This window comes from Anabrus simplex, chromosome 1, assembly GCF_040414725.1.
Source record: "Anabrus simplex isolate iqAnaSimp1 chromosome 1, ASM4041472v1, whole genome shotgun sequence".
In the NCBI taxonomy this organism is placed as follows: Eukaryota; Metazoa; Arthropoda; class Insecta; order Orthoptera; family Tettigoniidae; genus Anabrus; species Anabrus simplex.
Genome location: NC_090265.1, coordinates 1,370,747,807 through 1,370,774,705, shown reverse-complemented (window position 1 = coordinate 1,370,774,705; position 26,899 = coordinate 1,370,747,807). Strand labels below are relative to the sequence as shown.

General features: G+C 39.5%; 1 protein-coding gene across 5 annotated transcripts in view; it reads left to right on the top strand.

The window, feature by feature from the left end:
• CDase (neutral ceramidase) overlaps window positions 1-26,899 on the top strand; it is a 1,004,245-nt gene that overhangs the window by 888,778 nt on the left and 88,568 nt on the right. For all 5 annotated transcript variants that reach the window (XM_068225499.1, XM_068225500.1, XM_067137831.2 and 2 more), the window contains exon 13: window positions 14,010-14,122. In XM_068225499.1, coding sequence (XP_068081600.1) covers window positions 14,010-14,122 — 113 coding nt within the window. The remainder of the gene's footprint in view (window positions 1-14,009; window positions 14,123-26,899) is intronic.

The window sequence follows — 26,899 nt, the reverse complement described above, 5'->3', positions numbered from 1 at the left end:
AAATTTGAACAGAATATAAGATAGAATAGAACACTCACATCCCCTAGTTCCGTATCTCCTGAAACTGTGGAGAGAGCATTCGTTTATTGCAATTCATTTAATTCCATACATGCATTAAATTGTCATTCGTAAAATTATTTGTATATTACTACAGTAAATATTATTTATTTTGTCACGTTAACAATGTTACATAGTCTGGGACAACATGTATGTTCCCCTTCTTAAGCTTACTTAGTGCTTACTTTTGTGTCACAAGTCTTACAGACTTATTTTACAATTACAACTGGATTGAATGAGTGGCTGAATAAATTACTTAATGGATGATTTAATGATTGAATTGTGGTTATGCGTGAATGAATAAATGAGTAACACTGTTCTTATCCGGTCACGGAGAGCCACTAACAGGGGATAGAGCATTCTGATGAATAAGTGATTGACTGAGCGAGTGAATTGCTTGATGGACTGAACTGAATTTTCCATTATGAATGAACAACCACGTGACTATCTAAGTGAATGAATGAATGAATGAATGGACTGGATTCCAAGTCCTCTCCCAGTCACGCATAACCAACAACTGGGGAGAGAGTTATATGAGTGAATATATGAATATATAGATGATTGGTTGAATGAATGTTCTCATTCAATCCACCTGCACTTTAACAATTATATTAAGGAACAATGTTAATGACACGACAATACAACAATTATTATATTGCTATATTTAATATTCCTACTAGTAATTATATTCATTTCCCCTTGTTATCACGAAAATGTTTTGGTACTGGATATAATTCGGTGTTTCATATTCTACCTCTTATTGTTCTTACCCTTAATTATTTTCGTACAAGTTTGCTTAGTATTTATTTTATTTTGTCGCGTACTTTTTAAAATACAAAAATAATTCTCTGGCTGTTCTTCCCGGTATAATACACTCTTTATTTAATAGTTGAAATATTGTATAGAATTGTCTCTCTCTCTCTCTCTTTTTTATTTTTGTTTTTATTCTTTACCTAAATATTTTACTGGCATTGCGTCAATTCCACTTCATACTCGTAATTGATTCACCTCTTCCGTCGTTTATCCACAGAATGAACACTGATTGTCTTTATTTCTCTCTCTCTCTGGCCTTTATTTTTCTATATGTCCATTAGGCACTACACCATGCCTCTTACTTTTCTGTTTGGAAGCCTTTCGCTCCTTATTGACATATTTTTTATAATTTTACAAAATTCCAATAATATCCTTTTAGCACCACGTTCTGCCATAAATCATCTCTTCCTCAATATCCATCACTCTAATCATTACTTTCTTACTGAATTCCTTATCTTTATTCTCCGCCTCTTCACCTCAGTAACCTCCGTTTCTATTCTGTCGAGCGTCTTTTTCACTTTCGTTAGTCAATAATCATTAGTCGGTAACCATCCTTTAAGTGTTTCATCTGTTGTCGCTATGCTAAATTCCGTATTTCACTTCCTCCTCCTCTTCTTAACCGTAACCATTATTTTGTAGTTTCCTAGCTATATCTGCTTGAATGCTTATACCTTCACATAGTCTTCTAACTTAGCTGTTGGCTGTGCATTCTGGAAGATCCATAATTATTTTCAAGAATTGATTAACTTATTATATTTAATTATTTTCTTTCTCTCTACACCAATGCCCAAAATTTGTGCCCCATACAATGCTCTTGATATCACTAGCGCATTTAAAATAGTTTTATGTAATTTGTATTTATTATTAGACATCTTCCTCTTTAAACCTTGTGCTGAATAAACGGTCAACTACAGGGTTGAATACTACACTCACTTTAATTTTCCTATTCCCTTTGTCACGGCCTCCTTATATTATACGTTTGGATGGCTCTTTTCCGACATGCTATATTATTATTTTCAAGGAACCGTAATCTGTATATCTGTACCGTATGTCGGTACTGGAACCATACCACCGCGCCGACAAAGGGCCCACATTAGGCTACAGCCATATGGGAGCATACGCCCAGTTGCTAGATGGTATGGGACCTTTTTGGTCAACAGTCAAATGCCACCTCATCTGAAAAAGCCGAAACAAAATGAATCCGAACTGATGGGTGAAAAAAATGAACTTCAGACCGTGCGAGGATCGACCGCACATACCTCCATTCCTATAACACAACAACCGGCCTCCCAGGGCCATTGTGCGTTTGCGGCATAATAACGAAAATTTTAAAAACTAACTTACAGACATAATAGAACGGAGGAAACTAGGATGCATTTAACTACGGCAAATTATAATAGCATAAAATATTTTTACAACTTTAATTCCTCTTGTTGTGAAGCCTCCGTGGCTCAGGCGGCAGCGTGCCGGGTTCTCACCGCTGGATACCGTGGGGCAAATCCCGGTCACTCCATGGGAGATTTGTGCTGGACAAAGTGGAGGCAGGACAGGTTTTATTGCGGGTACTCCGGCTTCCCCTGTCATCTTTTATTCTAGCAACACTCTCCATTAAAATTTCATTTAATCTGTCATTGCACCAGAGGAGTGCGACAGGCTTCGGCAGCCGGCACATTTCCTATCCTCACCGCTAGATAGGGGCTTCATTCATTCCATTCAAGACCCGGTCAAATGACTGGAAAGAGGCTGTGGATTTTCATTCAATTTCTCTCGTTAAAACACATTTTAAGAAATATAACCCTGAATGATTCAAGAAAAATATATATGTCGGAAAAATTGAACAAACAATGTAGTCGGTATTACCCCGCCCATTTAAAAAAAACTTGAATTGATCACTCCTTTTATTTCTGGACCCTACGATAAGCTCACGGATTCTTTGAACACTAATTTGTAATATACTCTTAACACATGTATGTGTTTGTAAATGTGACGGTTTTTCATTAACCTGCTTCTTCTCTATCGGAATAAATTACGACTCTTCCGAATTTCGCAGACAACTTTGAGTGGTCGTTAATGAACTAAATATAATACTAATTGGCACCAAATAAATTTGATACTTACCGATACGACACAACAAACAACACAAAATAAACAGTTGTCGGGTCCGACATCGAACCTACATTCCATCGAACAAAGAGACCAAACCACGGGGAAGAATCCGCTCTCGAAGTCTGACACACTCGCACACGACATAAATAACCATAAGACACAGAACATTCACAAAATATCAAGAAATCCACTAGTGTATGTTCTGGTATCCAGCGACTAGTTGTCTGCGTCTGTTCATCTGGTTGGTGCGGCAGTGAAATATGACGATCTCAACAATCAAGTCTGTAATTACCGTGATCTCTATTAAAGATTACCACAACCAACTTCAACTTGAAGTAATCATGATGGAACCAAAGGAAAGAAATCCGCTACCCCAGGCCCCAGTCAACGCACTCGACTTTCCTGGTCATCGGATTCTGGGGCACCAGGAAAATCACGAGGAGAAGAGTCGGAGCTTCTCGAAATCTCTTCTCAAATACTACATTGGCTTTCTCAATGCAAACACTATCTTCAAACTTGGAAAACTAAAACAACTCGCAGACATGCTAAAAAAATCACATCAAAATTCTTGCCATTCAAGAGACACGCTTTATAGATGAAAACCATTTCGATACAGAAAATTACAAGATTTACAAAGGTAAACTTGCTGTCAGAAGAGGCACACCAGTATTGATTGGTACAGGATTTGCAATACACAAATCAGTCGTGGATAACATCATAGACTTCAGTTCCATATCAGAACGTATCTCCACACTCTCCTTCAAATCAGGTAATAAAGCATACACAATTACCAGTACACGTGCGCCTACAAATGACCATAACACAAAGAAGCCACAAGAAATCGAAGACTTCTGGGAAGACATGGAAGAACTGACCAACAACGTGCCAGAAAGACCTGTGTAAATTTCAATGGGAGACTTCAATGCTCAATTGGCTAAGGAGAGAAAATACAGACAAGAAATAGGTCCGTACTGGTCACACATTCGCACAGACAAAAATAGGAACACCTCAAAAATGTTTTCAAAATGTTAACCTCAAAATTATGTCAACGCAATTTCAAAAGCCAAGACGAAAACTTAAACATGGAATGCACCCAACTCAGTGTGGGGAGATCATGTGGCCATTTCCAAGAAAATGCGCGGGAATTTTAAATGTCAGAACGCGTAAAGGATTCTTCGAGTCTGATCATTATTATTACTACAAGTTAAGATTCGGCCAATCACAAGACAAGAAAATACCGCGCAATACAAGATAGTCAAACCTGATTCGGAATATTTAAATATAAACAGGGATACACGCGTTGAATAAATTCATGGGCATTCAACAGACACTTGGGCAGATCTTGCGAAGACAGTTCAGAAGGCAATGCGCTGGGGACAACCTCCTAAAAATGAAAGCATAGATGGTGGAACGTAATTTTTGATCAATCCATTGAGTGAAAAAACAAGCATGGGAGAATTTCAGCAGTAACAAAACATCAGAAACATGGAAGGAATTTCATTCAGTTCAGAAACAATTATCGAAGGATATCAGAAGAGAAAAACGAGAATACGACAATAACAGGGTAAAAGAAATTGAGAAATATTGCAAGAGAAATAACACTATATATTTTTACAGAGCTTTCAAAGGAAATATTAAGGGCTGTCAACCTCCTAGCCTCTGCTTCCGAAGAAAAGTTAGATCCCTGGAAACAAACACGAAAGAAAAATATACAATTCTTAAACATTACTTTGGTAAACTTCTTAATTGCAAGAAACCCACAGAAAAACTAACACTCCAAAAAGTTACATCTAACTCCGATTCTAATCCACCCATAATAGAAGAGAGACAGGAAATCTTAAAACAAATACAAAATAACAGAGCATCAGGATAGGGTGGTATTATCGCCGAGATATGGAAGCTCCAAGATGAAAACATCACTAAAAAGTCCATAAGATTATCACAGAAATTTAGGTCACAGAGAAAGTGCCAGAGGAATGGAAATGTGCATTAATCCATCCATTACATAAAAAGGGTGATAAGTCAAATCCAAATCATTACAGGGGTATTTCGCTATTACCAGTTATGTTCAAAATCGTCTCTAAGGTGCTATTAAGCAGATTAGAACCACAAGCAGATCCACAAATAGGGTAATACAGGTAGGCATCAGAAAAGGGAGATCATGCATCGAACAGATCTGGAACTTGAGAAGACTTTTGAAAGTCAGACAAGCAAGAAACACTGTAGTTAACTTTGTACACTTTAAGAAAGCGTACGACTCCATGGACAGACGGACGCTCTTTGACGTACTGGAATAATATGGCATTGACAAGAACTAGAGCACTTTTAAAACAGACGCTTACAGATACCACCTACAAGATCATGTTGATGGGAGAAACTTCGGGACTCTTCCAGATACACACAGGTGTCCGACAAGGAGACGGACTCTCACCAGTTTTGTTCTGCATGGTGTTAGACAAAATTATCAAGTAGTGGGAGGAAGTAGTTAAAGGAATACAGCTGGGAAGAAAACGTGAAACGAAAACCATCATAAAATGTTTGACATATTCAGATAACATAGCCATACTCAGCAATAATACACAAGAGGCAAAGGAAGCACTGGAACGCGTGCATGAAATAGTTGCCAAAACAAGTCTACAGATATCTTACGAGAAGAACGACAGAACAACAATGTACTCACCATGCATACTGTATATGGATCCGTAAAAAGAGTCGAAAAATTTAAATATTTAGGGGAATACGTACAAATTGGATGATAAAATAAGGCGTCTAACATAGAACGAATGGAAAAACTCCAGAAAACGTACAAATTCACATGGTCACATTATAATTGGAAAAGCATATCAAGACAGCTCAAACATAGACACTACAAAACAGTCGTATTACCAGAAGCATTGTATGCGTCAGAAACGACCACAACTGGAGCATTGTGCATCATAGGGACAGAAAAAAATAGAACGTATAATTCTCAGAAAAATATTTGGACCAGTACACAGAGATGGCATATGGATGAAACGACCTACTAAGACCTATACAGCACACTGACGGAGACTCACCGACATGATCAGGAAACGCAGACTAACTTTATAGGAGCACATACAGGGAATGGACAACAACAGACTTATAAAGAAAATATTTGATGTAGTAAACAGCTCAAGTAAGGAAACAAATTGATACCATGAAATAGAGGAAGATTTAAAGCAGATGGGGATCAACAGGCAAATGATAGGAGACAGGAAAGAATTCAGAAACAAAATTAGGAATACATAATTTATAGTAAATGAGAAGAAGAAGAAGAAGAAGAAGAAGAAGAAGAAGAAGAAGAAGACAGGGACATTGTGGACAGAACAAAGGAAACAGGAGCACAGCCAAAGGATGAAGAGATTTTGGGAAGAGAAGAGGAAGAATGGAAAGAAGTGGAAATTGTGTCATCATGAGATATTCGAGTTCAAACACTGTCCATACCAGCAAAAAAACTATCTTAAAGAATGAAAATACACACGATACAGAACTTCACAGGAAAAACAAGAAAATAAAGGAGATATGAATGGCTGCATTTCATGGGAAAATTGTGTATGACGAAAAATCCTGGGTTTGCCTTGGGACTCGAACCGGAGATCTCCTGCATGCTACCGAGGTAGGGTCGCTGAAAAACTCTATCTGTGATGATTATAAAAGAATAAACAAACATTCTAATCTGGCGTTCCTCATACCGAAATTGACATAATACAGTTGAGATATATACGCATGCGAACATATTTCGTGAGCCACGGGCGTTTTTACTTTTTTGTTGCTAGTTGTTTTACGTCGCACCGGCACAGATAGGTTTTACGGCGACGAGTTTTTACTTTATGTGGCCAGTCTTGACATATTTACTTCGCAGAATTCTCCCCCTGAACAAAACACGGTCAAGGAGTGTTCTTCTCCTTCATCATAAATCTCTCGTCACATGGTCCCGCCTCATCTTGACAGGCCAGTGACCCTCCATTTAAATCCCCTTACAGCGAACCAGTCCATCGCTTCGGGAAATTTCGTAGTAAGTTACATTTCAACCACAATTAAATACACCACATTCCAAAGTGTCATTCATTTATACGTACTTTGCACATTTGCATCTCTTATGTCACGTCAAGTCGTTATTAATTCTAACATTTCCACAGAATTCAAACATGAATGACCCAGGTTCACGACTTAGCGAACGCACAGAAAATAAATACACGGTTTTCTTCTTATACTCAAACATTCAAATGGATATTAAAGTGGCCAATATTTTCAGTCTATTGAAAATATTTCCGTCTTAACAGAAAATAAGAATCCTATGTAAATGTTGGGAGGACATGTAGTCGAGCTCCAAGCATGTCACACAACACACAAATGTATACAGCCAATTCTCTCTATTAGTATCATGCAAAATTACTTTTAAACCAGAGTGCATTATTACTCCAACGATTAACACCTCAACAACGGCATGTAGATGACCCTATCGTCATGCATTACATATGTTAGCAGAAGATCCTAAGATAAAACAGAAAGAAGAAAAATATACCATTTAGAATCATAAAACAAAATTACACATTACCCTTATTATCTAAAGCAATCTAAACCTTTTGGATATCTAATCTTTAAAACATGCTCATGCGTTACTCTCAATGCAAATTCTGTGTGCTTGAAATTTATATCCTATTCCAAAGTTTCCATCCCCATCTAATTTACCTTTACTTGATAAAATACGAAGACCAACTCAAGGTTGCTCCCAAGTTTCAAAACAAATCCATATTAGTTCTACAATCCTATAATATGTGATTTACATATTTACAAGAAATTAAACTCCGCATTTGCAATACTACATAACATTTCAAATCAGTGTACTTATCGTCATGTTGCTACGTCCATGGCTTGAACCTCGGAGAGGCCCCTGGTGAGTGTTGACGCCTGCATTTTACTGGGGAGGTGGGGTGGTTGTAGTTACAAGATGATGACAGAACATAATAAAGTTGCTTTGCGGGCGTTGTGAGTGCATGAGTGTTATTATAAGGATATATAAGTGAATTATGTTGATCATCATCATCATTTCCCTTTATCCAGCTGTAGCTGGGTAGGGGCAAATATGGTTCCTCTCCACTTTCTTCGGGCTTTCCACCACTCCTCCTCCAACACTGTGTCCCAGTCCAGGTTTCTTTCTATAATGCTGCGTTGGATGGTATCCTTCCATCTCAATCGTGGTCGTCCACGGCCTCTCCTTCCTGGGATTTGCATTTCCATCACCTTTTTTGGCACTCTTTCGTCGCTCATTCGCTTTATGTGCCCAAACCATCTTAGTCGGCTCTTCTATATTCTATCATTCATTTTTTCCACTCCACTTTCTTCCTGGATTTTCTCATTCCTTATTTTGTCTCTTCTACTCTTCTGTATCATACTCCTCAAGAATTTCATTTCGGCTGCCTGTATTCGACTCTCATCCTTCTTTGTCATTGTCCAAGTTTCTGCTCCGTAAGTTGTTATGGGTATGTAATACATCTTGTACATAGTATCCTTTGCTTCCATTGGCACATCTTTGTCCCATAACATGTTTCTTACACTATGATAGAAACAACTTCCAGCTTGAATCCTTTTACTAATCTCAGCATCCAGTCGAGCATTCTCCATTAATTCACTCCCCAGGTATTTAAACGTTTCCACTACTTCCAGGGGCTTGTCTGCAAGTCTGATCTGACCTTTCCCTTCTTTCTCCCCTGTAGTCATAACAAGAGTTTTACTCTTTTCTACACTTATTTTCAATCCACATTCTTCCCATTCACCACATTCAACTGTTCTTGAACCTTCCTGTCGTCTTCTCCCCAAATCACAATATCATCTGCAAATAACATCATGTTTATTTCTCTTCCTCCATATGCTGCTTTTGCTGTTCTCATGATGTCATCCATTACTATTGTAAACAGGATTGGTGATAGAACACTTCCCTGTCTCAGCTCACTAGTTATTTTGAACCAACTTGTCCTGCCAACTTGTGTTTACACGCAACTACAACATTCCTTATACAATGCCATGATCATTTCTATTAATCCCTGTCCAATTCCTTTTTGGACCAGACTGTCCCAAACTTTTGTCCTAGGGACACTGTCATATGCCTTTTCAGTATCAATGAATGTCATCACCATATCATTCCCGTACTCCCAATGCTTTTCCATTAGTTGTCTCATAATGAAAATGGGCTCTATTGTTGACCTTCCACTTCTGAAACCAAACTGATTTTCCTGTATCTGCTTCTCAACCCTCAACCTTATTCTACTTTCCACTATCCTTTCCATTATCTTAGCAACATGGGATATTAGAGTAATTCCCCTGTAGTTCTTCAAAACTTTCTTATCACCTTTTTTTTGAAAATTGGGATGATTATTCCTTTTTGCCAATCCTCAGGGACCTCCTTATTCTCCCAGACATTCCTGAGAACCCGATATGTCCACTGCAGGCCTACAGCTCCAGCTGCCTTTATCATCTCCACTGAAATTTCATCTATTCCAGCAGTTTTTCCATTCTTCATCTTTCTTACTGCCATTTCAATTTCATTCATTGTAATTTCTTTATCCATTTCTTCGTCAACTAATTGCCTTTCCTGGTCGTCCATTGAATGACTGTCATCCGTTCTTATGTTCAGCAGCTTCTGAAAATACTATCTCCATCTATTTCTTATTTCTTCTGGCTTTGTTAAAATTATGCCACCTTCATCCTTCACAAATTTTTCGTTTACTTGATTTCTCTTTTTGTTTCTTAAGATACCATACAGTAATTTCTTGCTGCCCTGCGTATCATCTCTCAATGTCTGTGTGAATAAGGCCCAGCTTTTCCTCTTTTCTTCCTCCACTACTTTCTTGGCCAAATTCTTTGCCTCCACATATTTTCTTCTACTTTCTTCAGTCTTAGATGTTTTCCATGCTTTCCATGCCATTTTCTTTTCCTTCACTTTAATCTTTACTCTATCATTCCACCAGTGTGTTTCTTTGTCTTTCACATTTCCTGATGTTCTACCACACACCTTTTCTGCACATCCAACCAGTGCTTCCTTAAATCTTTTCCATTCCTCTTCAACATTCCCCACCTCTGTCCTGGGTACCAAGGGTATTATTTCCCTTTGAAATTCTTCTTGTATGCTTTTCTCCTTCAACTTCCATACTTTAATTCTTTTCTCTCTTCTTAATTGGGGTTTTTCAATCTTTCCAACTGTCAATTTTCCTATCACAACTCTATGATCTCCACCAAAGGCTTCTTCAGGCATGGCTGTTACATCTACAAGGTTCTTCCGGTGTTCTTTCTCTATGATTATATAATCAATCATAGTCTTTGTTCGTCTGTCTCCCCAGCCATACCTTGTAATCTTCTGACTGTTCTTCTTCCTAAACCAGGTGTTTCCAACAATCATTTGATTCCTCATGCAAAAATCCACTAACAACTCGCCTTCTGGATTTACATTTCCATATCCAAAGGGCCCTACTACATCTTCCTTTCCTTGTCTTTCCATTCCAACTTGTGCATTTAGATCTCCCATCAATAGTACTTCCTTATCTTCTATCTGTCTCTCCACTTCCTCTAAGAAGTCCTCTAGATGTTCACTTATGCAACCAGTTTGTGGGGCATACAACTGAAATAGATCTTTCACGCCATTTTCAAACTGGAGTCTCATCATCATCATCCTATCGCTGAATTATGTTGATATTCAGATTAATGTAAGGTAAGGGTGTATTCTGCCCGAAGGCAGGTGCGAACCTCCGCAGAGGTGTGCCTTAGCCGGAGTTTACGTGCGGTAGGGTGGCCAGTTCCTTTCCATTCCTCCATTCCCTTATCCCCCCCCCCCACACCAACAGCGCGTGGTAACCCATCCGAATCGTGACCACGCCCAATGTTGCTTAACTTCGGAGATCTCACGGGATCCGGTATTTCAACACGGCTACTGCAGTTGGCTGATATTCAGATTGCAGTACACTAAAACATCTTACATTTGAATACAAAACAAGAAAAATATGATTTAGGTCTCTGGCGGTGAGATAGTGGTCCTGGTGTAAAAATCCACAAATTATAGCCAAGAAAATACGTAACGCTGTTTACGCGTCACCTCGTAACCTGCAGGCGAACAAGCAAGTAGTAGGCCAAGCTCCATCAGGCCTGTAGTATCATGGAGTTTTGTTTTGTGTCTTCGGATGTATCACAGCTTGGAAATATCTTGTACATTGAGCTACTTCATATCTGGGAGTATTTTATAAGTGAAAATGAAAAAATGAAATGGCGTATGGCTTTTAGTGCCGGGAGTGTCCAATGACATGTTTGGCTCGCCAGGTGCAGGTCTTTCTATTTGACGCCCTTAGGCGATTTGCGCGTCATGATGAAGATGAAATGATGATGAAGACGATACATACACCCAGTCCCCGTGCCAGAGAAATTAACCAATGATGGTTAAAATTCCCTACCCTGCCGGGAATCGAACCTGGCACCCCTGTGATCAAAGGCCAGCACGCTAACCACTTAGCCATGGAGCCGGACAGTGAAAATGAATGGAGTTTTCATACAAATCACTAATATCGAATTCCAGAATATCTGGTAACACAGTACACAGTTCAATGGTTGTTGACATCTGTTCTATATTCTACGACACAGAGTCAAAATGCCTACACAGTAGACTATTTAAATACAACATATCCTGAAGCCATATACAGTACGTTGTTTTAAAGTAGAAACCATCTTGTAAGCATCACGTAGATAGCTACAGTAGTGAGATAACGGTTTGTGATCAACTCTTGAGCACTAAATATTTAGAAACACTGAATTGGCGACGAAACGGGCAGCGAAACTTTCCCTTAGCACCTGGAAGTTGTTTTCATTTCTGAGCTATAAATAAAACTGACGTATCAATTTGCTGGAAATAGCATTAGGGATTAGATTATGAGATAAATACACAAACAACTGAGGCAGGTATGTAAAAAATATATCTACAGATAATGATATAACGATGTTCTAATCATATAACTAAGGCTGAGAGAAATTGGCACATCCATACAAACACTTAAGGGGACCCGAAATTGAGATTTAGGGACACGAAATCAATTTTCGTGTCTTAAATCTAAAGTTAACTTCGGAATTCCAGCTTTAAAATTGCACATGCATCACTTTTCTATGATAAGTGGAAGTATTTTTTTTAAATACTTAAAGCAGCTCACGAATGAAAAGGACCCTCCGTGGCTCAGATGGCAGCGCGTCGGCCTCTCACCGCCAGATACCGTGGTTCATCCCAGTCACTCCACGTGAGATTTATGCTGGACAAAGCTTAGGCGGGACAAGTTTATCTCCGGGTACTCCGGTTTTCCCTGTCGTCTTTCATTCCTGCAACCCTCTCCATTGTCTTTCCATAGCATCTATCAGTCATTAATAAAATCACTTTTGGGAGTGGCAACTCCATCGTACTAATAGCCTATATATGATTCATTCCTTACATCCCTCACCCTGTCAATGCCTGGAAAACAGGTTATGGGTTTTTCATTTCCATTTTCACGAATGAAAAATAGTCAGCTGTTAGCTATCATGGCCGACCAAGTTTAAATACTCCTAGCACTTCTGTAATGAAATCGGTGGTATTATGGAAAAAAGTACAATCATTCGCACTGTATACCTCTTGCTGTGATGGAAATAATAAAGCCAGTTTTTGAGACATAGGACACCCTGATCTGCTGAAAAAATATGTGCAAAGACGGACATAAAACCCAAACGAGAATTTAAATATTATCTGGAGTCGGATTCCCAAGACATTGTTTGTGGGTATTTATACCCTCCAATTCGGAGTATTTGATACAGTTTCAACATTTACTGAAGGAAATGTAACGAGAAGTAAAGTTTTGAAAAAGTTAGGATTGACTATTGGGTGTCGAACACTTTTTACGTCGCACCGACACAGATAGGTCTTATTATGGCGACGATGGGATAGGAAAGGGATAAGAGTGGGAAGGAAGCGGCCGTGGTATTAATTATGGTACAGCCCCAGCATTTGCCTGGTGTGAAAATTGGAAACCACGGAAAACCATCTTCAGGACTGCCGACAGTGGGGTTAGAACCTACTACCACCCGAATACTGGATACTGGCCGCACTTAAGCGACTGCAGCTATCGAGCTCTGTGTCAAACTGTTGACACCATCTTACGATACGACATGGAATGACAACGAATTGCTGACCGAACTTCCAGAGTTTAACCAAGGAGACCAGGAAACAACAGAGCTACCAAAAGAAAACTGCTCGAACGGTTGGATGTGGGGAATGATGACGCAAGTTATGGGGGAGGCTTATTTTTACATTCTAACTTTGGAGGCTGTTTTTCCGAAATTTGCTTTATTATTACTTAATGTACATTTTCTCAGGTTCTACTACATGTGAGAGCCCGAAACATTCATAGTTTGGTTATTCAAATGTTATACATGTACTAAAGATATCTAATTGTTTGATTTCAAGTGTCTAGTCACCTTAATGAAAATTATGTTCTGTAAACTGTGAAATTTTACAAAAAAGTTACAAAAAATATATATATTTATTAAACGTGAGGCATGTTTTAATTATGTACGCTTCGGTAATTAGTCAAGGTATATGTCCTAAACAAAAATTTCATACGTCTCTCGTATCAAACATTGATAATTTACCATTATAGGGATAGGGGCATTCCGGTTCCCCTTTACATTCTATGGTTATTTTGTACAGAAAATATATGTGAAACTATTGGATGTTCTCTGAGATGTGCTTCCTTTATTTTTCTTGTTGTTATTCTTAAATCTTCTCCCTAACCTGTAGAAAAGAACTAGACTACGGCACTACGTAGAACTTACATTGCGTTTTTGCTTTAAAGCAGCTACACCGAGTAGAGAAAAAAATTAACTCTGATATTTGAGGTCTTTTCGGATTGTCATGTTAAAACTGGAATATGCTAACTGTACTGATTAACTTGATATGAAAGGTTTTGTTCCACTAAAATACGTCAATGGAATAAGTAATTGTCTTTCTACAGGTATCTGCAAACCCAAGGAACAATATGATGCACGGGTCCACTTACCTCACCGTTGAACGACGTGAAGGGGACCGCTGGGTCATCGAAGCTACGGATGCTGATTGGGAGACAAAGTAAATATAGAACACTACATTATTTTAATTAAAATATCTAACAACTTTTGGCAATGCATATCAGTATTCTTAAGCACATCCGGAACACTATAGTTGAAGAATGTTCATATTATTTATTTATTTATTTATTTATTTATTTATTTATTTATTTATTTATTTATTTATTTATTTATTTATTTATTTATTTAGCAGCGGCGTAGTTATAGTTTACAGTCCCCTCTTACACTCAAACATGTAATTACAAAAATATACAGTCGGAAACAAAATTCTACGTACTTCCACGTATTCCATAATTTTTGGACAATCCCTGGTGCATATTGATTGTTTTGACTTGAGCTTGTGGCCAAACAGGAAATATTTATGTGCTTTATTTCAGTGCGATAGAAATCAGAATGTATGTAAACAATCTAATGAAAGCCTCCGAAAGAAAAATAGTGTTCCATTAGTGAAACATGATTTTGGGAACATTCTTGTTTGGGGTTACATATCTGGTGCTGGGCTAGACAATTTACTGTTTATTGAAAATGATTTTATTTATTTATTTATTTATTTATTCAGGATCAGCACCAGCATAACGCCGAATTACAACGATCTGAGCTATGTACAATAGACATGAATCTAAAATGAAAGATATATAAATACTTACAAAGGACACGAATATACACAATAAAAACTGTACAATCATATATAATACATATTTACATAAACAACGTTATGAACAAAGAAAAATACATTTACAGTAAATACAGGAGCAGAACGGGAAAGAACAAGAAGGAAAATTAAGTTATATGATAAATATCATGACAGAAGGAAGGAAACGTTACGAAGAGATCTAGGTTGTTGTTGATAGATAATGTATTAAGCATTGCTGGAATACGTACCGATAGGGACCTTTGGGTGAGAGGAAGCCGGGAGTAAGGAGTATGGAATAGGGTCTTCATTCTGGTATTACGGGATGGGACGTGGAGGGGAAATAAGGAAGCTAAATCTGGAGACCTAAACAGACCATTAACTGCTTTGTATAGCAGCTTTAGGTCGGCTACTTTCCTCCGAGCAGAAAGAGTCTTGAGGTTCAGTTTCCCAAGCACTTGGATAGTGCTTAGATTGCGACATGCAGGGACCCTGGCTCTGATGATAGCACAGAAAAAAGATTGTACACGGTCAAGGTGGCTGAGGTTTGAAGAAGCAGAAATGGACCAGACTGGAGAGGCGTATTCAACAATAGGTAAGATAGAGGAGACGTAGAATGCTCTGAGGGCATTTACATCTGTGATGTCAAAAAACCTGTACAGTAAACCAAGGAGTGACATAGCACGTGAGGTAACCCTGTTTATGTGCGAGACAAACAACAATTTACTGTCAAAATGCACTCCTAAGTCTTTTTGATTGTCAACAAGAGCAATCGGTTGGTTCAGTAGGTGATATTCTTGTAGAACGGGGGATTTACGAAGTGTGAACGAAATGGTGGAACACTTGGAGGGATGAGGTTTAAGACGCCATGTAGTACACCAACCTGATAGTGAATCAAGTGCATTTTGCAATTGGATTGTATCTGTAGGAGAATCGATCTGCTTGAAGATTTTACAATCATCAGCAAAGAGCAGTATTTCACATGAATGGTGGGAAACAGTATCGATAAGGTCATCAATAAACAGGGCAAAAAGAAGTGGACCAAGGACACTACCCTGCGGGACACCAGAGAGGGTGGTGGTGAGAGAAGAACTGCATCCATCAAGAACAACGTGCTGTAGTCTTTCGCTCAGAAAGCTATTAATTAGAGCTAGGAGTCTCCCATGCACGTTAAACCGTTCAGAAAGTTTGTGCACAAGAAGGGCGTGATCCACGGTATCAAAGGCCTTCGCGATGTCGATATAGCATACATCAAGTTGAGAGCCCGCGTGGATGGCAGACGTGGCATGATGGAGGAGGATAGCCAAGTTAGTTATGCAGGAGCTTCCAGGAAGGAAACCATGCTGCTGAGGGGATATATAGGGATTTGTAAACGCTAGCAAATGCTGATGGATGATCCTTTCACAAATGATTGATAAAGCAGGTAATAAAGAGACCGGGCGATAATTTGCAATATCCGACCTCTGTCCACCTTTAAGAACTGGTGTGATATACGCAAGTTTCCAGGAGCTCGGAAAGTAGCCGACTGAGAAGCACCGATTGAATATCACACTAATAGGGTATGAAAGACTTACTGCTGTATTCCTAAGGAAGATAGGACTGAGACCATCAGGATCAGTGGGTTTATTTTCTGACAAAGACGAAAGTAGGGAGTACACTTCAGATTGGAAGTACCTGTATATATTAGAGGAACATCTCTGTGGAGAAACTAGGACTAACAAATGACAGGGTCATTTAACAGGACAACAACCTTAAACATGCCGTTGCAGTAGTGAAACAAAATGGCTGCTTTAAAATGTTCCCAAGCAATATCATTCACCTCCATACCCCCAATATTAACCCTACTGAGCACCTTTTGGAAGAACTCCATAGGTGGATTAGGAAATATTTCATCAAAAAGGACGATTTGAAGCTTGCCATAAGACCAGAATGGACCAATATTTCACCAGAAGTCGCAAAAAAATCCAGCGGAATCGATGCCCCTGCAGCAGGTGAAAAACGTTGGGAAAAAAACGTAATGAACCTAATATGTGAGTGAAAAAATTGTGATTGCATGCTGACATTTGTTCCTGAACATTTGTGTTGTTTCAGAAGTTAACCCTACATGGCCTTCAGTTCTACACATTGTTATAAATGCCATAACGTATCTACAAGTTTGTCATTTTATTTTGTAAGTGCAGATAAGTAAAATGTTCTATTTTCATTACACTTACATGGAATTTTGACCGGGCGAGTTAGTCGTGCGGTTAGCGGCACGCAGCCGTCAGCTTGCATCCGCGAGAGAGTTGGATCGAACCCCACTATCGGCAGCCCTGAAGCTGTTTTACCGTGGTTTCCCATTTTCACGCCAGGCGAATGCTGGGTCCGTACCATTAAGGCCACGGCCGCTTCCTTCCCATTCCTGAGCCTTTCCTATCCCATCGTCGCCATAAGACCTATCTGTGTCGGTGTGACCTAAAGCAAATAGAAAAAATACGCAGCCCGACTGTATGGAGCCGGTGTCCTTACCGTCCAGCGGACACAATGAGCTAATGGGGACGAAAACCTGCCATCAAGTACACATGAAAAACAATCAGCACAGTGCCAACCTGCAAATAAAACTCTCAACGTATGGCGTCAAACATGAAGAACAGCATAGAAATATATAACATATCACAGCGCCTCTCCGTTGGAGACGGTCTATGGAACCAATAATGTCAAAGAGGTGCTCCAGTCGAAGTAAGCTGACCTAACTACCCAAAGATCTGGTCTCATCCCATACTATCCCTTCTGTAAGCCTAGAACCTAAATGGACCGCACAAATTGAGGATTAATTTCGGAGATTATCGTGGTTATGGATTTCACTTTGCGCACATCTGGGAGGGCTCTCTCGGCCTCTCTGTGGCACACTAAGAATGTCTTTGACCGCCATAAATCTCTTCCTGCTCCCGCTGGTATACAGTGGCCCAAGGGCCTAACTAACGGGCCCGCAGAGCCCGTCGTGCGGGGGAGACCACGGGCTCAGGAGGTTCACAAAGCCCGTCTTTAAATTACAGTATACCTGAATATGTAATTTTGTTTATGTTTGAAAGTGAACCAACGAGTATGTTCTATGCCAAATTAAATTATACAATGTAAGAGTAATTTGCCGGCCCCGCGGTGTAGGGGTCGCGTGCTATCCTCTTACCCGGAAGCCCCGGGTTCAATTTCCGGCCTGGTCAGGGATTTTTATCTGGACCTGAGGGCTGGCTCGGTGTCCACTTAGCCTACGCGATTAGAATTGAGCAGCTATCTGACGGTGAGTTGGCGGCCCCGGCCTAGAAAGTCAAGAATAACGGCCGAGTGGATTCGTCGTGATGACCACACGACACCTCGTAATCTGAAGGTCTTCGGGCTGAGCAGCGGTCGCGTGGTATGCCAAGGCCCTTGAAGGGCTGTTGTGCCATGGGGCTGGGTGTGTGTGTGTGGGGGGGGGGTGGTAAAAGTAATTTTCTTGTATATTTGTTCTGATGTAACATCTAAATATCAACTACCTATAGATGTGATTCACGTTGCACCTGATAAATCAACACTCTGTTAGAACGTTGCATATACTGATACGACACAGGGTCGACGTAATTTGGTAAATCTCCGAGCTGTATAATAACCAGCAGCTGAACATGATTGTCACTCAGTGTTGCTAGATCTCCAGAGGCACCTCCGCAATCAGTGGAGGTTGTATTTTCGGATTAGGTCATCTCGCCCCCTCCGTTGAACTCAAAACTCAGACTTCATTGCATTGCATCATTCGAAGATAAATTCCCCACACGCATTTAGAATCAGATTAGGATGGCAATACAGGATCAGATGAGGTCAGTTCAGTTGGTGACTTTGTGACGTGTGAACAAGTTTATTTTATGAGTTCAGAGATCGGTAAAAATATTCTTGACCGAGCTCGATAGCTACAGTCGCTTAAGTGCGACCAGTATCCAGTATTCGGGAGATAGTGGGTTCGAACCCCACTTTCGGTAGCCTTGAAGATGGTTTTCTTTGGTTTCACATTTTTACACCAGGCAAATAATTAAGGCCACGGCCGCCTCCTTCCACTCGTAGCCCTTTCCTGTCCCATCATCGCCGTAAGACGTATCTGTGTCGGTGCGACATAAAGCAACTTGTATATGTATTCATTAACCCATTCAAGTAGGAATAAAATCTCAAACATGGAATAAGATAGCACTGGATTTGTAAGATATGTAAATATATGGAGACGATTGAAGCCGTTGGCGAGGACTAAGATCACCAGAGATCAAGAGAAAGAGGCGGTTGACTAAAACTCCCTATCGAGCTTCAGGGACGGTGTCAGTTATTAATTCATATCTCAAAAGCCTACTATGGAATTGGATACACGGATAGGTCAAAATTCCTCTTTTGCCTTGAAGAATAATTGGAATAAGATCCGTGATTTTTAATGGCCTTGACAACGGACCTCACCTTATAGCCTAAATGTGTCTCACACCTGACAAATTTTAGTTTTTCCCATTACAGGCTAGTCACTCTCAACCACGGGAGAGATTGCCCGTTTGAAGCTCGAGGTGATCGGATGTGTATCGTTCTGTCGCGTACTCGTGTTGTGTGGTAACACTCCGATAATGGTTATGGACAATTATTTGTATAAGTAAGACATTTTCAATACGATAGCTGAATTCACGAAGCGGAAAGCAGCATGTATTAAAGTGATTGCATTAATGGATTAATTCACGGAAGTGGAAATTGATGACGATGGCAATAATAATAATAATAATAATAATAATAATAATAATAATAATAATAATAATAATAATAATAATAACAATAATAATCGGGCTGAGTGGCTCAGACGATTGAGGCGCTGGGCTTCTGACCCCAACTTGGCAGGTTCGATCCTGGTTCAGTCCGGTGGTAGGCCTATCTGAAGGTGCTCAAATACGCCAGCCTCGTGTCAGTAGATTTACTGGCACGTTAAAGAACTCCTGCGGGACTAAATTTTGGCACCTCGGCATCTCCAAATCCGTAAAAGTCATTAGTTTGACGTAAAGCCAATAGTAATAATACCGGGCGAGTTGGCCGTGCGGTCAGAGGCAAGCGGCTGTGAGCTTGCATCCGAGAGATAGTGGGTTCGAATCCCACTGTCGGCAGCCCTGAAGATGGTTTTCTGTGGTTTCCCATTTTCACACCAGGCAAATGCTGGGGCTGTTCCTTAATTAAGGCCACGGCCGCTTCCTTCCATCTCCTCGGCCTTTCCTATCCCATTGTCGCCATAAGACCTATCTGTGTCGGTGCGACGTAAAGCAGCTGGCAATAATAATAATACTAATAATAATAATAATAATAATAATAATAATAATAATTGAATTTGCCACAAACTTTCGTAGTTAAAGCAGTACTGCAGGCGCAGTAATTCTCTCTGAAACACTAACTTTGGGCACTAGTTATAATAGTGACACCTATGATATTGAGAGAAGTGTATTGTTAGAAGTCCTGCACGACTCATTATGATACACATTTGGCGCGGGATATTGGAACTGTAACCTTGCAATCAATCAGTAACGAGTCGTGTTGTCTGCAGCCGACTTTGTCAACATCACAGGTGGAGAAGACATCAGAAGAACGCGGAACGCTGGGTTGTGGGTTCTTCTGCGGACTGCAGTAGCGCAGAAAGTTATGTGCTAATTTCCGACTGGGGCTAAATGAATCCAGAGCTACCACAAACAGTGATCGGATGAGTATCTGTTTCTAAATAATTTGTTCATCATGGATAATAGATACCGCAATAGTGTAAATATTAAATGAGCTAGAATGTTGTAATATGTGTGTATTCAGTTAGAAAGGGGAAATCGGGAAAGGTCAATTAGGTTAACTACATTGCGTGTCATATCGGACCACGGATTTATTGTGGGTAGAGAGGCACTCAGTAAAGTAGAATGCATGAGGATTTGAATGCATGGTACACCTACCTCTTTTTCAGGTGAGAAGGGAACAGATGTAAACCAAGGTCCATGTTGTCCACTCAACTGTGCCATGATTGTAGCTAGGACCATTATTTGTACGTGTTGCTTTTATTTTCTATGGATGCATTAGAGACATATGTTCCTCTGTGGACCGGGAATTGAATCCAGGCATATTATGCAAGTTAGGGAGTGGCTAAGATTCTTCAAGAGATATACATAATTATGAGGAAATAAGTGGCCTAGAAGCATAAGAGGTTTTTGTTGACTGGCCGATGTGTTATTTTTGATAATGTGAGCGTCAGGGTCGCTGGGGAATGAATGAGATTTTAGAAGCTCAAATGGCCCATGTTGGTTGAACAGAGGAAGTGCCAATGCAGTGGCGTAACTAGTAAAGGACAGGCCCCCGCTGTGTACTATTTTGGGCCCCCTTTCTCGAATTCTGACAAAGTGTTGGAATGATGTTTTCTACATCAATCATACACACTAGAGATTATATTATAATTAACTGCAACTCGCCAGAACTGGCACCGAACGTAATTTCCAGAAGCTTCGTTGTTTCATTAACAGAATCTCGTCAATCACACTTTCCACATTTTAGGCCCACTTCTACCTTCCGCCTGTCGATTTGTCGGCCGCTCTCCCCCTCGTACAATTCCCTGGCGCGGCGTGCTGGCTCACCTGGGTAGAAAAATGAGCCTGCCTCAACCAGAGACTGAGTGTTCGATGGCTGGCGGATCCTTAAAAAATTCCCTTATGCATTTGTTTTAACAGTCTGGACTTCGTTACCGGTAAGACAAAGTGCATCATAATGAGAAACTAGTAAAATACCAAAGCATAATCCAGTGCCTAAACGGTATGAATATAATATACCAACTTTACTTGAACACTTTAATCCCGACTTTACTTAAAAACCATGTACAGTCGCTAGAAATATGAAAAAGTGAATGGTATAGTATAAGGTCTTTGCAGGCACACCTTTCTCAGAAACAATTCAACCTATAGACATAGTGTTTGTAAAGGGTAGGTTTCGGTAAGGTTTGTATTTATATAGGAGGTCAATTTATATTTTAATAATAATTAAAATTAATTCTGATAAAATACGTAAGGTGATAAGTATCGTGATAAACAGCGATATTAATTAAACTCTGTGCACATTAGGAACAGGCTAAATATGTTTTGAATATAAACTACAATGTAACAATATAATATTAGCATAATATGTGTACAGTGCTTTAATCTCACTCACTGACTAACTGAACACTGTATCTCCGAAACAAGTGAATATAGGAAGTTACAATTTCGAAGGACAGTTTCATAATAGTTTCCCATCTGTGACAGATACTCACTAAGAAATGATTTCAAGTAATTCCAAACCTGGGGGCATAACATGGGGATTAAATCCCGATAACACCTCTTACACTCAGTAACGTCAAAACAAGAAATCTGCGTATGTCTGTATAGTATAAAATGGAGTATTCGATCCCGTCTGTCTGTCTGTCTGTCTGTCTGTCTGTCTGTCTGTCTGTCTGTCTGTCTGTCTGTCTGTCTGTCTGTCTGTCTGTCTGTCTGTCTGTCTGTCTGTCTGTCTGTCTGTCTGTCTGTCTGTCTGTGAAGGCTAATCTCGAGAACCACTGGATGGAGTTTGATGTACTTTTAACTATTCTATAAAATATTTATCGGGAAATTAATCTATGAAAAAAAGGAAGCCAAGCAGGAAAGATTTCAGTGAATCAAGTCGAAAAAAATACGATCGTTCGTGCGCTTTTTAAGTTTACGCTGGCTAACCATTAGAGATATATCTACAATATGAGTGTAAGAATTCACCGACATGAAAAAGTCCGGGACAGCTTATATCTATCTTTAATATTTAGCCCACTGTAAAGTTTTTTTGCTATTGGCTTTACGTCCCACCGACACACATAGCTCTTATGGCAGCGATGCGATAGGAAAGGCCTAGGAGTTGGAATGAAGCGGCCGTGGCCTTAATTAAGGTACAGCCCGAGCATTTGCCCGGTGTGAAATTGGGAAACCACGGAAAACCATCTTCACGACTGCCGACAGTGGGATTCGAACCCACTGACTCCCGGATGGGAGCTCACAGCCGCTTGCCTCTAACCGCACGGCCAACTCGCCCGGTTGTAAAGGTTTTTAAGTTATAGTTACAGTTTGAAGTAAAAAAGCATCAAATTTAGAAACAACTTTTTTAATTAATCAGTTAATACTTAACGAAATAAATTGTTTATTGACCTCAAGTAACTAATGTTGATTTAAATGTCATTTATGATATGTAATTTTTATCTACACTTTAGAAGATTCCGTCGTTTTCTTTATTTCGCGGAATCTCCATTCTGAAATATGGAAATGCAGCGAAGCAAGACGGAGAAAAACCGGTCGTTCGAGCGACGTTTTAGCTTATGCTGGCTAAACGGTTAAGGATACATGTATACTATGAGGGCAAGATTTGTTCAGAATCTAGAAAATATACCCTGACAGCATACAGTACATCTATACTCAATACATGGCCCACTGTAACTGTTTCAATGTTACAGTTTGCAGTAAAAAAAGCCACATATATAAACAACGTTTTAAATTAATTGGTTAATAGTTATCAAAATAAATTGTTTAATCACCTAAAGTAACTACTGTAGATTAAAATATCATTTACAACACGTAATTTTCATGTACGCGCTCGGAGCTATCAATGACTTCGGCCGGCAGCTGAACAGTGAAGCTTAATACCCTTCGGAGAAGAGTGGATGTGTTGCGAGTTTTCGCTGTTAATTCGATTCACCTAGTCTTTTCTTTATTTCGTCTGTGAACATTTTGATCCACAGTTTGTTTGTAGTTTCCGGGGTAATTTGATGTATATCGCCATTCTTTCATGTAATCTGTGAACATTTCGTTCCGCAGGCTACACGGTCGTGTTGATGTTTGGGGAGGAGGGATGTGTCTATATTTTCCTTGGTCAGGATATATTTTCATTTTCTCTGTGAACATTTCCTCGCACAGGCTACACAGTTGAGATGCGGTTGGGCGAGAGGGATGTGTTTGTACTTTTGTTGTTAATTCCATCTGTGAACATTCCGTTGCACATGCTAAATACCATCTATATAAATAAAGATATAGTGGTTCCCCTGTCTGTAATATACCCTATTTTGCCAATTTTTCATATATATTTTTCCATTTTAGGTCGATTCAAGACGGTATCAGCAAGTTTTAGCTTTCGTGCCTGTTTGTCTGTTTGTTCCACCATCACGGCGAAACGGCTGGCTAGATCTCGACAAAACTGCATATTATGAGTATACTCATCAAGGAAAAGGTTAAGATATGCATATAATTTAAAAATCACTGAATAGACTGGGGGTTTATAGGAAGACGAAAACAGTTTTTCTGATATTTTCTCTTACCCTGTTGATTTTCTGTAAACTCTGCAGACTATATGTGAAACATCCCTTCATTTTAAACAACTTTTTTATGCACTTAATTTCGCTTACTCTTCAAATGACGGAGTAAATTACTATTTCCTGCGGATTTCATACGGCGAGTTGGTCATTTTGAATCGCATGCTCTGATGTACCGAAGTACCCCCATTTCCTCGAAAAGAAAAATGCTCCCCGTTAATGTGTTCGCACCATCGTTCATAACGTAAAACAAAGAACGTCTCTGATTTGCTTTGTCGGTATAGTTCTGATACACCACGTAAGCAGATGTTGAATAATAAATTATTCGAAATATTCCACCCATAAGGTAATAGAATGGGAGTTACACCAAATGGCATATCAATCTTTTCGAAACAGTTCGACATGCGAAGTTATAATTTCATTTCAGTTTTGCTTGTAATTATACCCTAAATGTTGAATAAGGCAGAGTTGTAATCACTCCATCTCTACAGGGGTTGTATGGGGATTCATGCCCGCAAACAAAATACAAATCCACAACAATGGAACCGTTAATCGCCATAATAGGCCTATGCCTTACTGGAGTGTGGATAATTCCCATTGTGTACAGCAGGCAGGTTTTCAGGTACGGTGGGGCGTGAACGAATTGTGTGGCATCGTGGATGTTCGCCTCACTGGTTCCCACTTCCTTGAGGGACCTGTGATTGAAGAACGCTATCCGCGGTTTCTTCAAATCTCTGCTAGTTTTACGGGTCCATTCGGGGTACTCATAATGAATGCTAAAAATGAGGAAAAGATAAATGACTAATTCCAAACCTAAGCATGGGCATGACAGGTAGCCTACTAAACATAAAAGTGGAAGTAATGTCTGAAATGAAACAAGCATGCAAATATACATCAATGAGGATCACGGGATATTAAGACATTTATATATACAGAGCTTTGATTTTACTCATTAATGTTTATTATTATTATTATTATTATTATTATTATTATTATTATTATTATTATTATTATTATTATTATTATTATTATTGTACCGGGCGGTACACCTCTACAACGTTTATTTAAAAGTTGCGCCAGTTGAAACTCCTCTTCTGGAGGAAGGTTGAACTTTATCTACTCTATTAATTCTCTACTTTCTCAGAAGATGTCACCACGTGGAAAATTTTGAGTTTTTGAACTGTGTCACTTTTGATGTGTTTTTGTTTCGCTTGAAGTAAGAAGTGTGAACTTTCTCTTCTAGAGGACACTACCGAAGATCAACAATAGCGCACCCTAGTGCGGAGTCAAAGAACTATTTTGTTGGAGAAATTTTTATTTCAAAAGTTTGCTTCTTGTTAAATTTCTTTCTGTTATTGTTTAAGTTGGCTGTATACCCCTCTTTTTCCCCTTGTTTTAGATTTATCCAATCCCGAATTTCTTTTAGTAATTTCTGACCAATCTGGTGTATCTTCCCCCAACTTGTATCTGTTGCGGGGTCCTATCCAATAAAAACATTGTGGGCGGGTGTTTTCATTCCCCTAACGCCTAGAAACTTCCGCGAGAGTATATAAACTGCTGATTTTAGGGTCTCCGGGCCACTTCTGTTCCATCTTTCAGTGTATTAAGTACATAGCAGGAGGCGGGAAGCGCCTCTTTCCTCGGCGGCGGTCAACAATAAGGTAATGGCCGATTAATAAATTCTTTCTTTTCTTGCTCAGCAGTTTAACTTTCGGGGCGGGTTCTAAGCGTTCAACCATGTAACCTTTTCCTAAAATGTAAAAACAACTGGTATCTATTCTATTTTAAAACGACATATCGGGATAGAGAGTGCTTAACCCTCTCGAGCTCCCACTCACATCGTCTTGAGGTGAACTTATTCTCTCAACCAATTCTTCCGTAATGTAATGTAAATTGCTATTAAGTCACCTCTGTAGTATGGGATTAGCCCTTGTAATAACGGCCTAGTGCCAAAGTAGGTTTTAAAATCAAAGTGTATTAGGAGTGCAAGTTCGCCTCCTCTCAAATTGTTTTAGAGGTCATTCAATTAACCTGCTTTTCATTTAATAGACCTCAGTAGATTGGGTATTTTACCCCTGTGTTTATGTCCGTTGAGGATAACTTGAAGGTGGAGTTTGGTGTGGCCTAGGAGAGGCTTAAATTAAAGAGCGTGTGGCTCTTTTTGGGAACGGAGTGTTGTATGCCTCGAGGAGGCTTTACTGTGTAATTTGGAGCAAGTGCTCCAGGGTTTGATTGGGGTCTTCTGCCCCTTTGTTAAAATTTGTATATCGGAAAGTTGGGCTAGTTGCTCAAAAATTGTGAACTCAGGGCTCGAAGCCCAAACTCTGTAATCCCTGTAATTGTACATTTCAAATTGTGTTTCGGCTACTAAGTACCTGTTCTTTGTTATTACTTAATATTGAAAAGGAAATATAACCTTGTTAACTTTTACATTAACTTTGATTCCGTAGTTTGAGACCCATTCACGCCCGCACCTTCTTACACCTCTACCTACCACCAAAACTCGGTAACAATTATTATTATTATTATTATTATTATTATTATTATTATGGAGGGTGTGGTGCACGGAAAATGAATTAGATCAATGAACCTGGAAGTAGGTCCCTTAATTTAACTTAAGCTTAACGCGTACGTATATTATGCCAGATAACACTCAGATCTCTAATACCGAAAATGAATCAAAGTAAAGGAGAATGTGTAAAAATATATATAGCGACTCGTGCTGAAGACTTAATTTCCTGATATCGTTAATACACCCATTTCAAGTGAAGTAGGTAAAATGCAACTTGAGTGCATAATAG